This window comes from Cervus elaphus, chromosome 18, assembly GCF_910594005.1.
Source record: "Cervus elaphus chromosome 18, mCerEla1.1, whole genome shotgun sequence".
Taxonomy (NCBI): domain Eukaryota; kingdom Metazoa; phylum Chordata; class Mammalia; order Artiodactyla; family Cervidae; genus Cervus; species Cervus elaphus.
In genome coordinates this window covers 81731392-81748221 of record NC_057832.1, presented here as the reverse complement: position 1 = coordinate 81748221, position 16830 = coordinate 81731392, and the positions used below count along the sequence as shown (strand labels likewise).

Here is a 16830-nt window from a genome sequence, read left to right as displayed (position 1 = left end):
ACAGCATATTGAAAAGCAGAGATATCACTTTGCGGACAAAGGTCCATATAGTCAAATCTATGGTTTTTCCAGTAGTCATGTACATATCTGAGAGTTGGACCATAAAGAAGGCTGAGTACTGAAGAACTCTGCTTTCGAACTGTGCTGGAGATGACTCTTGAGAGTCTCTTGGACAGCACAGAGATCACACCAGTCAATCCTAAAAGAAATCAGCCCTGAATATTCATTGGAAGGACTGATGCTGGAGCTGAAGCTCCAATAGTTTGGCCATCTGATGTGAAAAGCTGACTCATTGGAAAAGACCCTGATGCTGGGAATGACTGAGGGCAAGAGAAGAAGGAGGTGACAGAGGATGAGATGGTTGGTTGGCATCACTGACTCCATGGACATGAGTTAGAGCAAGCTCTGGGAGGTAGTGAAGCACAGGGAAGCCTGGTGTGCTGCAGTCCATGGGGTCACAGAGAATCAGACATGACTGAGCGACTGAACAACAACACAACATTGTAAAGCAATTTTCCTCCAATTAAATATAAATAAATTTTTTAAAAAATCTTTTTTTAAAATTTTTATTGTTTAGCTTATAACTAACATTTGGTTTTTATAGGAGAAGAACTTTTACTTTGACCAGCATATTTGCTGCAAAATTTTTGCTGCCCATACTTATATATATTTATAACAACTTATGTACTTATCCTGATTCCCCACTCCACCCATATGCTTTAGATGGGACTGGCCTCCTTCAGGCTCTGGGTGTAAGCAGTTCTCAGATCTGGCTAAGGTCATAATGGTTCAGGAGTGGGCATGTGGCCAATCAGATGTCCCAAGATGCAGAGACAGTTGCAGAGAGTGTTGAGAGGTAGGCATGCACTCTTTCCTACTGGATATCAACCTGGGAGAATATAATTCAGGAGCTTCTAGGAAAAGAGAAGAGCCTACTCACAGAGTTTCAGTTCCTGGATCCAACAATACCTGTAGTTTTAATTAGTTTTATATTTGATTTTTGTTGTGTTTTTATTTGGTTTTGCGTTTTGGCTCAAACCAGTTGGAGCTGCTCATATCAGTTGAAAGAGTCTTAACTGATACAATATGTTTTACAATTTTCAGTTAAGAGAACTGTAATCTTTAGAAAGAAATTGATGACAACTTTTCTCAAAGTATATGTTGATATTTTCAATAAAAATACATTATATGCCCTTACTTTTATTTTTAATAGTATTTTACTAAAATATTTACTCTAAAATGGTTGCTTTACATTTATATATAAGGATATTTAGCTAAAAATTATAAGTGGAATTTATTTCAAAAATCCTTTAGAGTATTTTATGTGGGCTCACTCTTCTTTGGCTCATCCACAGTTTTTACTGCTTTCACCCTCTGTAAGGCTCCTCCTCGAATAGGCAGTTTCTTAAGAGCAATATCTGTATCAGCCAGAGGTCCTCCCACTAATCGGGCAGGAGTGCTTTCCACTGTTACTACCCCACCAGAGGGCACCTATAAAAGCAAAATTAAACATTTAAGAGTCCATTTATAAAAATTTTCACTAAGAGGGAAATCTATTCATCCTTTAGCTAACTTTGGAAAAGACACAAAATGCACATAGTAACTAGGAGGCAGTGTGTAATAATGGAAAAATCAGGGCTTTGGGGCCTTTGCAATCAGGGCCAAATTATTTCCAGAAGAGGACACCAAGAACACTGGCATATGGCATGGATCTATTTGCCAAGCAAAGGAGGCACTGCACGCTTCCTGTCAATGAGATGTAGAGCCCTACTTTGACCAGTGTTTACAGCAGTTTCTTGGGAATCCTGGAGGGCTGGGTCTGGTCTAAACCAGCACTAGGTAAGGGCAGGGATAAACATGCCTTAACTACTTGACATTTTAACAGCAAAGAGAAAAAGTATGAGACAGAACTTCATGGAAATAACATTATTTAAGATATTCAATATCTATTAAGAAAAGTTATGGAGAAAAAAATTCTTACTGTTGCGTTAAGGCCTTTAATATCTGTCCTGTGAAATATTGCATTTGGTGGTCTTTCACCATATCTAGAGGATTCAATAGCTTTCTCTTGAAGTCTTCTTGCTTTCTGAAGATTTTTAAATTAGAAAGAAAATAAAATTGTTATTAAAGCATTAACTATGGTACTTACAAAGAAGTATACAAAATATATTTGTATCTGGTTTATAATTTATTAGCACTAGATCCAGCATTTATTCACTTGGGCTAAGAAAATAGTTATTAGGAAGTTATATCCTTTGCACATTGCAGGAAACAACTAAAAATGTTACTGAGATTTCCAGAGGTACTGGCACTATATGACCAAGGGATAAAGTAGTTCCTAAGGAAATCAGGCTCAATTTTTTGCACATGGTTGAATAAACTACTAAATTTACAATAGATGAAGCATGTTTTCAAATTATTTTGTACAAATACTAATCCAGTACACTTAAATGTTTCAAGAATTCAGAATAATGCAAACTATATAATTTGCTGTAGCTACCTTCACATTCAATAGTTGAGGCACTGGAACAGGTGAAATCCTAGGTAACAACTGATCTGTGTGGAAGGGTTTTCATAAACTCTTCCTTAAGAGTACAGGTAGTTATGGGGCTATTTTGTAAATAACATTGGGAAGAACTTTTCATGAGAAGGGGGAGACATGGTATCTTGAATAAGCTTGTTCTTAATTTTGGTTTTGCTATCTTAATATGGTTCCACTATTTTCATGGGCTAATATATCATTTTATGATTTCATATTTAGAGGAAAAATTATAACATTATGTAAAAGTGTATCCCAAGCACAAATGGAAAAGTTGGAAAAAAGTAATAAGATTTTGGAACTCTATGGTGTTCTTACATATTTAAAGTGAACAATTAGCATTATAAACTTTTTAGATTACTTTCAAGCTTATTGCTGAAGCGGGTTATCACATTTTCCTGAAGGGGTGGTTATCTCAAATTCCTATTTAAGCTTTAATGTTTCTTGTGGTGGCCACAGGGAAAACATCCTTGATCGAGAGGGCAATATGGACAGTTGTTTTTTGTGTCCTTCTCTCTGCTTCTTACAGAAAGGATCAGTGAATAAGAAGGCTCAGAATGAAAAGCAGGAGCACACCTCTGCTTATTCCTGACTAACTCTCACCTCTTTTATGCAAACCAGGAACACCATCCTTGTTTCACCCTGCTAAGCCAAATGAAACTCAGAGTGGTATCTTCTGAAACTGTGAAAAATGCTTAGTTTGAGTTATCATCCTAAACTGCAAATGAGGATCAACAGTGTTTGTATCCCACAGAAAGATCAACAGAAAAAGGTGAATGAATATTTCCCTGAAAAATTCTGTTTGTTGTGGATATCATAATATTTAAAAAATCCTACCTTTAAAGTTTTAGCATTTGATGTTCTGGCCAAGAAATTTTCCCATGATTTATTAGCCAATTCTCTTTGCTTGTGTGTGGCTTGTATCTGAAATGAGAAAGATAATTAAGAGTTCCAGTTTCTATGAAACGATACCAAAGGGCTTGAATACCTCTATTTTGAAGAAAGAGCTAGTTTTTGCCAACGTAAATTTTAAGGCCAACTAGCAAAAAGATTAGAGTTTAACAACTTAAATAACTAAAGTCTTAAAAGGAAAAAAAAAAATCCTTTCCTCACTATATAGCCAAGGTTTGAACTGCTTCCCATGAAATGTAATGAAAAACTGTTGTTATAAAAATATAAAATATGAGAATAACAATAATCATTCTCAGCAAGACTGTTTTAAATAAGTGTTACTTGCAAAAACAAAGTATAATCCAGAGCAAGTTACGTAAATGACCCAACAGCAAATTCACAGGAGAAAATAAAGAGATTTCTGCTGCCACTGATAATAGTTTAGGCAAGATTATATTGGTGGAGCGTCTTCTAATTTATGACTTCAGCAAGATAAGCAATTTTGTGAGTGCTGAGTTTGTTGTGGAGTTACAGTCTAGGGAAATACTACTGACAAACTACAAAGACTATGGTTCTCAACAGACTCTCCACTAAATATATAATCAGAAAACACATGCCCTTGGTTGGTATGTAGTATATTATCAAGCTTAAGTTATGAACCTAAGAGTATTTAATTAAACAACTGCTAAAAAATAAGTGGGGTCAGAGCCATGATAACAAATCAATGATAATCAGCAAATCAGCAATAGCTAGTCCACACAGCAGAATACTGCCACTCAATAGAACTAATGAGAAAGCAGAACTTCCAACAGGGGTACTCCACTAAAGATCAAAGGAATGGCTTAAATGGCAGCATCCTTGCAATAAAAACTCTCCAACAAATAAAAGTTTTAAGAAGGGAGGTATCTAAGATGGATCAGAATTTATAGGTGGATGCTAAGTTCCACTAGACTGAAGATATAAACATTTAATAGTATAAGTGAAAAGATCAGGCAATAGAAAAACACTTTTGGAAATCACCTTGCTGCTACTGCTACTGCTAAGTCACTTCAGTCGTGTCCGACTCTGTGCGACCCCACCTTAAAGAGGTCTAAATATTTAACTTTAGTCATAAAGGATCACCAAGCAGCAATGGGGAGTCTATATCATCTCAGCATTGGTGGACAAGTTCACTTAGTCACTTAATCTATTTGCTCAAAAACTTCAGATGTGTTGTTTCTCACCTGTGTAAAGCTTTGGGAAAAAATGGCTTATATTTTCCCAACAGGCTTTTTCTGACTAGCTAAAGTCAGAGAGCGCATTTACAGAGGGCTCGCAGCATGTGATCTGGCACTGAGGTGAGGAGATGTGCCTGTGGTTGGCATGCTAATGAGGACCTGTCACAGAGTGAGGGACAAGGGCCGACTTTCTCGTTGAGGTTAAACCTACAGTCACAGAGATACACCGTTTGTCGGAATTTTCTAAATGTGTGCACTTAAACAGACCACAATTTTTGAAACTCTGACATTTCAAAAATGGAAATGTAAGCCTTTAGAAATAAAATTATAATGTCATAGACCAACACTGAGTACAGTAGTTGAATTTCAAGCTATTCACTCCATGTTTTCCTTCAGTCTGTACAAAGACACAGAAAATAACTATAAAAGAAAATCACAAAATGACTCAAGTGCTGAAGCATTCACAAGTAAGGCAAATACACGTTAGGGATAATTTCAACTAGTTTATATGCTGAAATTATTTTGGCTTACTTTTGCATATACTTTTTGTTCATTTTGCACATCTTGGCGTGCTTGGCTTTCAATCATCTCACTTTGCAGAGAAACAACCATCTTCCCAATATTTTCTGATGCTGCTGTAATAGATTCCAAAATTTTTTTGTCTGTGGTGACTGGTCTTAGCTTTTCTAATTTTATTTCTTCATATATTTCATTCCATATTTCTCCAATCTGTTATAGCAAAGTTTTAAAAAGTTTTAAAAAGTTAAATTAACCAAAAATAAATGATACATATTTAGGTAACCTAAAATGTATTTGAGTGATCATTCCAAAGTTAACACTTACTGAACCAGCTTTTCCTAACTTACTCTTTGGGAGTAAGTGGCATTGGGAATGATCTGGGGCAACAGTTACATTTGAATATTCAGGAATCACTTACCTAATGTTTTTCAATGATAAGTATTCACAGAGAAGGCTCTACTATCTAAGTGTAGTTCATTGCCATCATCACTGCTCTCTCCTTTATAGTCACTGTTTTCACAGCTGCACAAATTGTTGCTTTACTCTCATCCTCCTGAAGTACTGATGTTTTCCTTCCTAAAGCCCTATTTGAAGGCTGAGTCAAGATGAATTTGTAGAACAGTGAAGATGGAGATTTCTGGAATCTTGGTACCTAGTCACCCGAGAAATAGGGCCTTGTCCCTCATCTTCTACCTAAGGTAATACTTGACCTAAAACTCTTAACATGTTGATTTCATCATGCTGTAGCTCCACCTCATATACTGGGATATATGGAAATTACTGCATTTGAGTATGTTTAAATTTAGAGGAAAAAGATATGCATCCAGGATATGGGTAAAATTAAGCCTTGTTTTCCCTTTTTAAATAGAGATTTCTTCATTTACAGCATTCAATACATAGTACTAATATTAGAAGAGAATGTTTACTTGAAAAGGCTTTCCTAAAAGTTCAAAGGCATTTATTTACCAAAAAGTATATAACCAGCAAAGTAAGCAACCCAGGACTATTAGTTGATATTTGACCATTGAATAATGTAATGATAAAACAATACTTTAATAAGTATTAATAATTTATTTTAATAAGTAATAATTCATTCAATTCTAGCTCTTTTTTAAAAAATAATTTTTTAAATTTTTGACTGCACTGAGTCTTCGTTGCTGCGTGTGGGCTTTCTCTAGTTGCTAAGAGCTAGGGCTACTCTTCATTGCCGTGCACAGGCTTATCATTGCAGTGGCTTCTCCTGTTGCAAAGCACAGGCTCACTCTAGAGCACAGGCTCAGTAGTTGCGGCATCGGGCTTAGTTGCCCTGTGGCATGTGGGATCTTCCCGGACCAGGGATCGAACCTGTGCCCCTTGCATTGACAGGTAGATTCTTAACCACTGGACCACCAGGGAAGTCCCAATTCTAGCTCTAAACACCCTCTTAAAGAGAAGAAATTATATTTTAAAGATTCTGTTAGGCTTCTATGTCAGTAATGTTTATCTTCCTTTATAAACTAAAAGTTGGATGAAATCTTATCCCATGGAAATACCCAATCAATTAATTGTATGCTCCTTGAATAGTATCAGATGTAAAATGAAAAATAAAAGCTACATAGTATGTGGATTATTGCTCACAAATATGAATAGATCTTTCCCAACTGATGACTTGCATACTAGATTTTAATAACAAGGCTAAGAAGATACTCACTTTAAAATCAAGATATCTATGTATGATACATAGAGTGACAAAATCTTCAGCAGATAAGCCAGGTAAATTTTCAAAATCTAAACAAAGTTTATAAAGAGAGAATTACTTTAACTGAGCAAGTAATTCTAAAAGGCATATATCTATCATAAAAATGCAAATGATTCCTTTTGATTTCATCCTGATTCATGAAAATGTTACTTCTGTAAACTTCTGACTTCCTTCTGTAACAAACCTCTGCCAGATCATCCTCAGGTAGTCATTAAAAGAGGAACACTTTCTGTGCTGTGGTCAGACCATGATACTGTACTTTTATAGTCTGAAGACTGAGGACTTTTTTCTTAATAAGAAGCGAAGTTAAGTCCTCAGGTGATTCAGAATTCTAGTATTTAAGTCTAATCATCTATAAACTAACTGTCTTTGATCCTGACTGTACTCTGGAATTGCCTGGGGAGCTTAAAAAATACTGATGCCTTCCCCCAAATCCAGAGCTCAAGGGGGCAGCTGGTGCATTGTGATAACAATGGAATATGCATTTGTCTACATAAAGGGACTTTTTTTCATCATGTTTGAAAAATGGACTCCAAAGTGAAATCAATTCACAACACTCAGCAAAGAAAGAGAGGCACTTTAGAATTTGACTTCTTACCTAGTTTACCCAACACAGCATAAATTTTTGCTCTGATATTCTCAGCAACATCCATAACTGCAACAGTTGGGCAGTTAGCAGGCAGTGGTATGATTTTTTGCTCTTCTTGGAAACTAGTAAATAGAGGTTTCTTTGTATCTAATCATTGGATATCATAAAAATATAGAGAGGACAGATAAAAATTGTAGTAAATTAACAATTTTAAGATTTTAGTTTAGACATCATAAAATATACAAAAATATTGTAACAGCATACAGTACTGCCTGATACATGATTTCTCTTTTAAAAACATAAGTAATTAGCAATTTTTCCCCATTCTGTTGGAAAATTTTAATTTTTTTACTATTTATGTAAAGTATAAAAATTTCACAAAATTACCTTTTTAGAAGTGAAACTTTCACATAAAAAACTTTTCTAATTTTGAGATCCAGAAACTGAACATGTCAGTTTAACAATGATTTAATCTCCTGTTTGCTTTTGGTTTCTATATGTTATCGTGTAAATATAAAAACTATTTTATGATGTTATGGGTTAGAAGTTAGAATACAATAAAAATGGATTGAAGAGAGAAATTACCAGGAGTTAAAGGGGAAGTATTTTCACTTAAAAATAAACAATACTAACATATGAAATTGTGATAAGAATCATAAGAGGTTTAGAAAATGTAATATAGCACTATAGACCATCAGTTTATTTTTATTTAGAAAAGTTTCCTCCTTTACATAAAAAGTAAACTATAAATGAGAATCAACAGAAATGTACAAAATATTATAAAAACTGTTCTTAAGCACTCTACTTATATCTCAAATTTTATTAGTAAATGAAATATTACTGAATATGCTTACAAAAGCAGATAACCCAAAGAAAGTTCTTTAGGAAGTCCTGTTAAGTTTTTTTTTTTTCAAGTTAAAGAATACAATCAAATACCATTTCCTGAAAATATTCTATAAAAACATGAACCTGCTACTAATTTACTCAGTTTTCTTTCAATCATTCATAATTTATGATAGCAACTTCTGCAGACCCCTGTGAAAAGAACTTCAAACAAAGAGGTAGAAGTCCCCATACTTTCCTAATGTCTCTTCTTAAAAATACGGATCTAATTATTTCTACAAACAGTTACAAATACACTTACCAACAATCTTCCCATATTTATCACGTTTTACTCCTAGTTCTTTTTCTTCCTTTCTCCACAATTTAATTAAAAGACTAGCAGCTGTCTGGTCCTTCTTCCCTCGCCAAGCATTGACATGAGCCGCAGTTTTGGGATTATCACAAAATTCAACCATTATTCCAAGTATTAGATTGCAGAATTTTTTTTGGTTCAACTTTTGCAAGGAAACAGAAAAAGAAAAATGTTGCAATAAATAAATAAATATTTTTAAATAAAAAAATAAAAATTTTAAGAATTATTGTCTTTAAAAAGAGAAATATTTGTGTTAATCAGTAGGTTTTTTCCTAAATGATTGCCTTATAAAATTAAGACTCTAAGTATGATCTGTGACCATCTCCTGTTAAAATAGATACCATTGTAATGAATTCATTTTCAAACAATAGGGACTTTTAAAAAATAGAAATAAAAAGATTGAATATAATTCTGATGAAGTCATAAACACATCATGAACCAAAATGTCATTGATTTAGCTGAATAGGAAAAAGAAATATTGAAATTAAGTGGAGCAAGGTCATTTGTGCTATACACAGACGGCAATTATAGGATCTTTACAATTTACCTGGTTTATTAAAGTTTAAGACATCCTCGCTGTAACCTCATTGTTATTAAGAGACTAACTGATGGTAACTCTAAGTGGCAGTCACATGTGAAAATAAATCAAAATGAAGTATAATTTTGTAGTTTGAAACTCAGCAACCATTAAAGAGTGTATCAGCGCTTAAGAAAAATTATCTTATTAAGCATATTTCCTGTTTTTCTACAAATAGTTTTCAGCAAACTAAAATTTAGGTATCAGTTCAGTTCAGTTCAGTCGCTCAGTCATGTCCGACTCTTTGCGACCCCATGAATCACAGCACGCCAGGCCTCCCTGTCCATCACAAACTCCCGGAGTTTACTCAAACACATGTCCATTGAGTCGGTGATGCCATCCAACCATCTCATCCTCTGTCGTCCCCTTCTCCTCCTGCCCCTAATCCCTCCCAGCATCAGGGTCTTTTCCAGTGAGTCGACTCTTCGCATGAGGTGGCCAAAGTATTGGAGTTTCAGCTTCAGCATTAGTCCTTCCAATGAACACCCAGGACTGATCTCCTTTAGGATGGACTGGTTGGATCTCCTTGCAGTCCAAGGGACTCTCAAGAGTCTTCTCCAACATCACAATTCAAAAGCATCAATTCTTCGGTGCTCACCTTTCTTCACAGTCCAACTCTCACATCCATACATGACCATTGGAAGAACCATAGCCTTGACTAGACGGACTTTTGTTGGCAAAGTAATGTCTTTGCTTTTTAATATGCTATCTAGGTTGGTCATAACTTTCCTTCCAAGGAGTAAGCGTCTTTTAATTTCATGGCTGCAATCACCACCTGCAGTGATTTTGGAGCCCCCCAAAATAAAGTCTGACACTGTTTCCACTGTTTCCCCATCTATTTCCCATGAAGTGATGAGACCAGATGCCATGATCTTAGTTTTCTGAATGTTGAGCTAAGCCAATTTTTTCACTCTCCTCTTTCACTTTCATCAAGAGGCTTTTTCATTCCTCTTCACTTTCTGCCATAAGGGTGGTGTCATCTGCATATCTGAGATTATTGATATTTCTCCCAGCAATCTTGATTCCAGCTTGTGAGAAGTCCAAATAGAGCAAAGGTGTCCACACAGTCATGGCTTCATTTTTGGTTGAGAAACTCTTACAGTGTACTGATAATAGAATATGGCAAAAGAAACATATAACCTGTTGTCTGAATTATAAACATTATCAGTTTCCTGTTTGATTAAATTATGGATAATATTACCTGCTTTAGAGAGTTATTATAACTTAAATGGGGTTTCCCTGGTGGTTCAGCAGTGAAGAGTCCTCCTGCAGTGCAGGAGCTACAGGAGACACGGGTTCAATCACTGGGTTGGGAAGATCCTCTGGAGGAGGGCATGGTAACCCACTCCAGTATTCTTGCCTGGAGAATCCCATGGACAAGAGCAGACGGGAGGGCTACAGCCCACAGGGTCGCAAAGAGTCAGACACAATTGAAGCAACTTGGCACACACGCACGCCTGAGTTATATGAGGCTGCTCAGACAGTAAAGAATCTGCCTGCAATGCAGGAGACCTGGGTTCAGTCTTTGGGTTGGAAAGATCCCCTGGAGAAGGGCATGGCAACCCATTCCAGTATTCTTGCCTGGAGAATTTCATGGACAGAGGAGCCTGGAGGGCTACAGTCCATGGGGTTGCAAAGAATCAGACATATCTGAGCGACTAACACACACACACACTGTCACATGGTAAATTCTCAGTAATATTTAACCTTTATGAGCAATTATTATTACACACTGAATAAATATTTTAACAGATTGTATTAAGCACAATCCTCAATCAAGTGAGTTTTTTATTCCTCTACTTCACTTTGGGAATCCCTGATGGCTCAGCAGTAAAGAATCTACTTGCAATGTAGGAGACATGGGTTTGATCCCTGGATTGGGAAGATTCTCTGGAGAAGAAAATAGTAACCCACACCAGTAATCTTGCCTGGGAAATCTCATGGACAGAGGAGCCTGGTGGGCTACAGTCCATGGAGTCACAAGAGTCAGATATGACTTAACAACTAAAACTACTGCCACATACTTCACTTTTAGGAGGGAAGCAAATGTCAATGGTTGAAGTTTATATAGAAACTTCATTAAAGATTATTTTTAATTTATAATTAGCTTGGTTGGTTTAATCCACATTAAGGACAATCTAATAATTACATTCAAGAAAACACAGCAAAAATATGTCAGGAACTATTCAAACCACTGCATGTATATGTATACACACATGTGCATAATTACTCATACAATCCTAGCAACAGTGCATGAGGTAGATAATACTGTTATCTCTATTTTATAGATGAAAAATTGGTGACAGAGATGTTAAATAATTTGTCAAAGTTACACAGCTAACAACTCCCAGAGGCCTCAATTAGACTGATTCCAGTTTGTGCTCACAATCACTGTGCTATATGGCTTCTCCTACCAGTCTTCATGTCTTTCCATCCAGAAACCCTAATGGTGAAGGAGAATGAATACAAGTAAGAAATGTCTTTTAAGTCTTCTATATAATGTTAAAATAAAATTTAATTACTTTATATATATATATATGTGCATAATATCATTCCTCACTTCCAAATATTAAGTAGAAGCCACATTCCAGGAAGATATGTCAAATTAATTCTGTAGCTTTGAGAATTCCCTGACACTGACCATGTGTTTCTAGATATACTCTAGTCAGAGAAACATGGTGAGATATATGTCATTTAGGACTGCCTAAGTAGAGCTATGCATACATCCTCTATTATGCTCAATTTTCTGAACTTTCAAAGGGCTTCTGCTTATGACTCATTCAAGGTGGGTTATTTTTATTTTTATAATTATTATTTACTTATTTTTTGTTTGTAGTGTTTTATATCTAATGAGCTTGCTATGATCTCTAGTGTCAGCTAATTTTTTTTTTTCAGAGAGATGTGTGTGCTGTGTGCTTGCTCTCATCTCTAGTGTCAACTAATTTTCTTTCAGAGAGCTGAAAGGACACAAATAACTTTAGTATCTTTGCTAAGTTAAAGTAGGTTCGTTATTCTGTTAATAATATCAAGAATGGTGGCAATCACAGGCAGTGACATACCTAGAACTCTGCATGAGAATATCTCTCAGAGTTTTACTGAAACAAAAGTATATCTTTTCTTTTATATCATCTTAACTATGGACCCACTTAAAATTGAGGCTAGGAGGGGATTACTCTAAGGATAAATGAGTCTTTGCCATTCTTCTCATCTGCCTTTCTGGATCGTTCTATGACACACTAGAGTCTTCACATTACCTACAAATCATACAGTTGTTTTTTTTTTAATGTTGATCTTTCCTTGTTTGTAAAGCTAGAGGTTATTAGTAAATGATTATTGATTTTGAAGTAGTCTAGCTGTTTCTTTAATTTTGTGGGGAAAAATCCACATAAAACAAATTCCCTGCTGTCATGTGTTTGGGAACATTCATCTAAGTAAACCAATTTCTTCACTGAAGGAATTTTCAGACTCTTTATTATGCCAATGCACATTATGGAACTCCAGGAGGGATTTTTGTTTAAAACAAACATTTAAACACTATTTGGGGGCACACTTAATCACAGGGTAGTGTTTTGTGATACTCAGTTTGGAAAGAGCTAATAAAGACATATTTAATTTTTGTTAAACAGTTATTATACTTACTGCTAATAAATCTAAAAGGAGAAAAATGCCTTCTTTTTCAAGAAAGTAATCCTCTGAGGGGTAACATCCCAAAATGCAGCACCTTAAATAAAAAGGAAGGTAATAACTTAACAAGGCTTTATTGTTAAATTCAATTTGTGAGTTTATTTCTATCAAAAATATCTTTTCAAAGAATATTTTTCTTCATTCTCTCAAATCAGTTTATTTCTTTGCTTAAAAACTGAAATTTGAAGAGACTTTTCCAGTGTAGTTTAATTTCAACTATTTAAAAACTAATCTCAATTGTTTTTCATTACTGCCTATTTTCTGTGATGCAATATTCTCCTTTGTTTTCCCAATATTAATTATTCCTAAAGGTCTCCTCTGGTTGCTCTATTAGCTATTTCTTCAAGCTTTATTCATTTACTGTCTTTTACAGTGTTGGCATCCCTGAAATACTTGCTTTATTTATTGTTTTTAATTACATCTTATCTTGGCATGAGATTATTTGCTGAAGTGCCTGCAGCACAGGTCTAAACCTGTGCAGCTCACATGGAGTGAGGGACTGAAGTTGTTGCCAGGGCTCCTTTCACTGTCTTCCTGGGTTGCAATAGACATGGGCTGAACAAGCCACTGCTGGTGGTAGTGGTAAATTGAGCCCAATCTCCCTCTAGTCTTCCCAGGAATGGCAAGCCTGCTGGGGTCAATCTAAATCTCTTTTCTCTTTAACATGGTATTTATTTATTTATCTATGATTCAACAATAATATGATAATTATTTAACATGGCTCCCTCTTGGAAAAAAAAAGAGAGACCTGTTTCTGCTGGCTGTTTGCAATGGTGGTTGTGTGTGGTGGTGGTTGTGAGGGTTGGTACATAAAGGCCATCAGCTTGGCCTCTTTCACTCATGTGCTTTCAAGTTTTACCACCTATGGGTATGAATCACACTTATTTTGTTCCCACTTTTGAGGCAGTAACTCTCTCATGCCGATCATGGCGTCTTTTGCCTCTTTAATTCATAGCATTATTGTAATAATAACAGAAAAAAAAATAGAACATCCTTCTCTGTTCAGAAATTAAATAATATACTTCTAAATTTTCCAAAGATTGAAGAGAAAATCACAATGAAAACTGGAAAACAGTTTGAATTTAATGATAAGAGAATATGGAAACTCGTTGGCTTTACAGGTGAATTTACAGCCTTAGATGGATATTTTAGAGCAGAAGAATAGTTGAAAAATCTATGATCCTAGCATCTATCTCAAGAAATAGAAAAGATAAAATTGAATGAAAAAAAATTCCACAAAATTAATTAAATAGAAAAACAAAATAATATAGAAACAATGATGCACACAAATTGATTCTTTAAAAATACTAATAATATCAATATTGATCAACCCTGGTGAAACCCATCAAGAAAAAAGACAGAAGGCAGAAATGACTAATACCAAGAAAGGAAAAGAAGGCATCACTTTATATCCTGCAGACATTAGAAATACTAAGAGGATATTATAAACACTCACATAGCAGGAAATAACAAACATTTAGACAAAATAACTAAGTCCCTATAAAAAGACATCAGAACCTATGCATGAGTAGAAAATCTTAACAGATATATACACATTAAAGAAATGAAACCTATACTTTAGAATCTTTCTACAAAGAAAACTCCAGGCATAGACAACTTAATTGGTGAATTCCATGAATTACTTAAGAAAGACATAAAAACAATCTTATGCAAACTCTTTCTAGAGAAAATAAAATGAAGGAATACTTCCAAACTTGTTTTCTGAGGTCAAACTAGATTCCAAAACCATTCAGGGAATATTAATAAAAAAGAAATATTAAACTTAACATTAACATGATATTCTTTCCCCCAAATCTAAAAATATTTGCTAATTTAATCTAGCAACATTAAAAAAAAAAAGAAATAATACACCATAACCAGGTCAGGCTTATTCAAGAAATACAATGTGATGATTCATGTAAACAGAATGAAGGAGAAATATGATATCTCAATAGAACTAAAAGTGTTTGATAATATTTAAAGTCCTTTCATGATGCAAAGGAATAGATGAGAACTTCTCCCATTTAAGTTTCTAAGAAAAGGAAAAAGATCTGATGGCTTTTATTACCAATTAAACACTGAACTTTGTTGTTACTGTTGTTCAGTCTCTAAGTTGTGTCCAACTCTGCGTCTCCAAGAACTGCAGCACACTAGGCTTCTCTGTCCTTTATTATCTCCCAGTTTGCTGAAACTCGTGTCCAACTTATTTATTACTAATCTATTACACAAAGGTATTTGAAGTTGTGCTCTAGTAAAATACAAAGATAAAGCCATTTATCTTTATCTTAGTATAATTATGAGATATCAAATAAAAAAGGGATAAAACATCAAATCATTTTCCGCAGTAACCACTGAATCCCCATGTATTGGCATATAGCAAGAATGGTACTCAATATTCATGTCTGAACTTTTTACTATGCTTAATACAGCACTTTGGTCAATAAGACTTTGCTGTTGAAACTAAAGATCAGGTTATCATGTTATCACTATATCCTTCTCTTCTCTGTAGTAAAAAAGAAACCAGATAGTTGATTAGCCCATTGCCCATGTCTATCTGGAAGAGAGTTGAGTATTCCAACTGTATAAAACGAGAGAATTTCCAGGGGGTAAATCTAGTTACTTTATCCTATGGAAAGTAAAATTCATCCGAGTTTCCCTACCACCCCCATGTTTATTGCAGTATAATTAGAATTTTTAATCTGTATATAGTTTCTGTATATAATTTGGTGAGTTTGGACATATGCAAATACTTGTGTTGCTATCACCACAATCCAGGTAATAAAAACATTCATCACCTATTAAAAAGTTTCCTTATATCCCTTTGTGGGTTTTTGTTGGTGGTGTTTTTTGGTGGGGCGGGAATAAGACCATTGAATATATGAGATCTACTCACTTAACAAATGTTTAAGTACACAACATCTTACCTTAACTGTAGCCACTATATTCTAGAGTAGATCTATGAGCAATGTGTCGTACTGCAGAGCTGATCTCTGGAACTTACTAATTTTGTATGACTGTAACTTTATATCCATTGAACAACATATCATGCCTCCCTCACTTCATCATTCTATATACTCCATCATACTATATACTATTATCTACTTTTACACTTTTGCCTATTTTAGATGCTGTTTTTAAGAGAAATTATGTATGAGATATCCTTCTGTGAATGACATTTCACTTAGCATAATGTATTCAATGTTGTTGCAAATGGTAGGATTTCCTTCTTTTTTAAAGCTGAGTAATATTCCACTGCATGTACATAACGTATTTTCTTCATTCATCTGATGGACATTTGAATAATTATTCACAGTGAACAACGCAGCATAGAACACAGGATGAAGCTATCTCTTCAAGATACTGATTTCAATACTTTTGGATATATTCCCAGAAGTGAGATTACTGGATCATATGGCAGTTCTATTTTTCATTTTTTGAGGAACCTCCATATCGCTTGCCATAGTGATTGTACCACTAAGTCTTTCACCCCTTGTTTATGTTTATTTCTAAGAACTTTATTCTTAGAAATTACAAATGTGATTATAATTTCCCTTTATTGTACACTTCATTACTGGTATATAGAAATGCAGTTGTTTTGTATGTTAATTTTGTATCCTGCAACTTTAATGAATTCATTTATTAGTTCTAACCGTCTTTTGGTGGAGTCTTTAGTGTTTTCTACATATTAAGATCAATGTAATCTGCAAACAGATGCAAACTGTACCCTTTTTTTTCTGATTTGGATGCTTTTTTTCTTTTTCTTGCCTAACTGCTCCAAGTAGAACTTACGGTACTATGTTGAGTAAAAGTGGTAAGAGTGGGCCTGCTTGCCTCGTACTGATCTTAGAGAAAAAGTTTTTGCTTTTCACCATTCAGTGTGA

General features: G+C 34.8%; 1 protein-coding gene across 3 annotated transcripts in view; it reads right to left on the bottom strand.

Moving 5' to 3' along the window:
* Positions 1-561: 561 nt before the first annotated feature.
* Positions 562-16830, bottom strand: part of CFAP69 (cilia and flagella associated protein 69) — a 59233-nt gene continuing 42964 nt past the window's right edge. For all 3 annotated transcript variants that reach the window (XM_043873088.1, XM_043873090.1, XM_043873089.1), the window contains 8 exons: positions 12905-12986; positions 8638-8830; positions 7503-7640; positions 6857-6933; positions 5179-5376; positions 3377-3463; positions 1982-2086; positions 562-1491 (listed from right to left, as the gene is read on the bottom strand). In XM_043873088.1, coding sequence (XP_043729023.1) covers positions 1321-1491; positions 1982-2086; positions 3377-3463; positions 5179-5376; positions 6857-6933; positions 7503-7640; positions 8638-8830; positions 12905-12986 — 1051 coding nt within the window. In that variant the 3' untranslated portion in view covers positions 562-1320. The remainder of the gene's footprint in view (positions 1492-1981; positions 2087-3376; positions 3464-5178; positions 5377-6856; positions 6934-7502; positions 7641-8637; positions 8831-12904; positions 12987-16830) is intronic.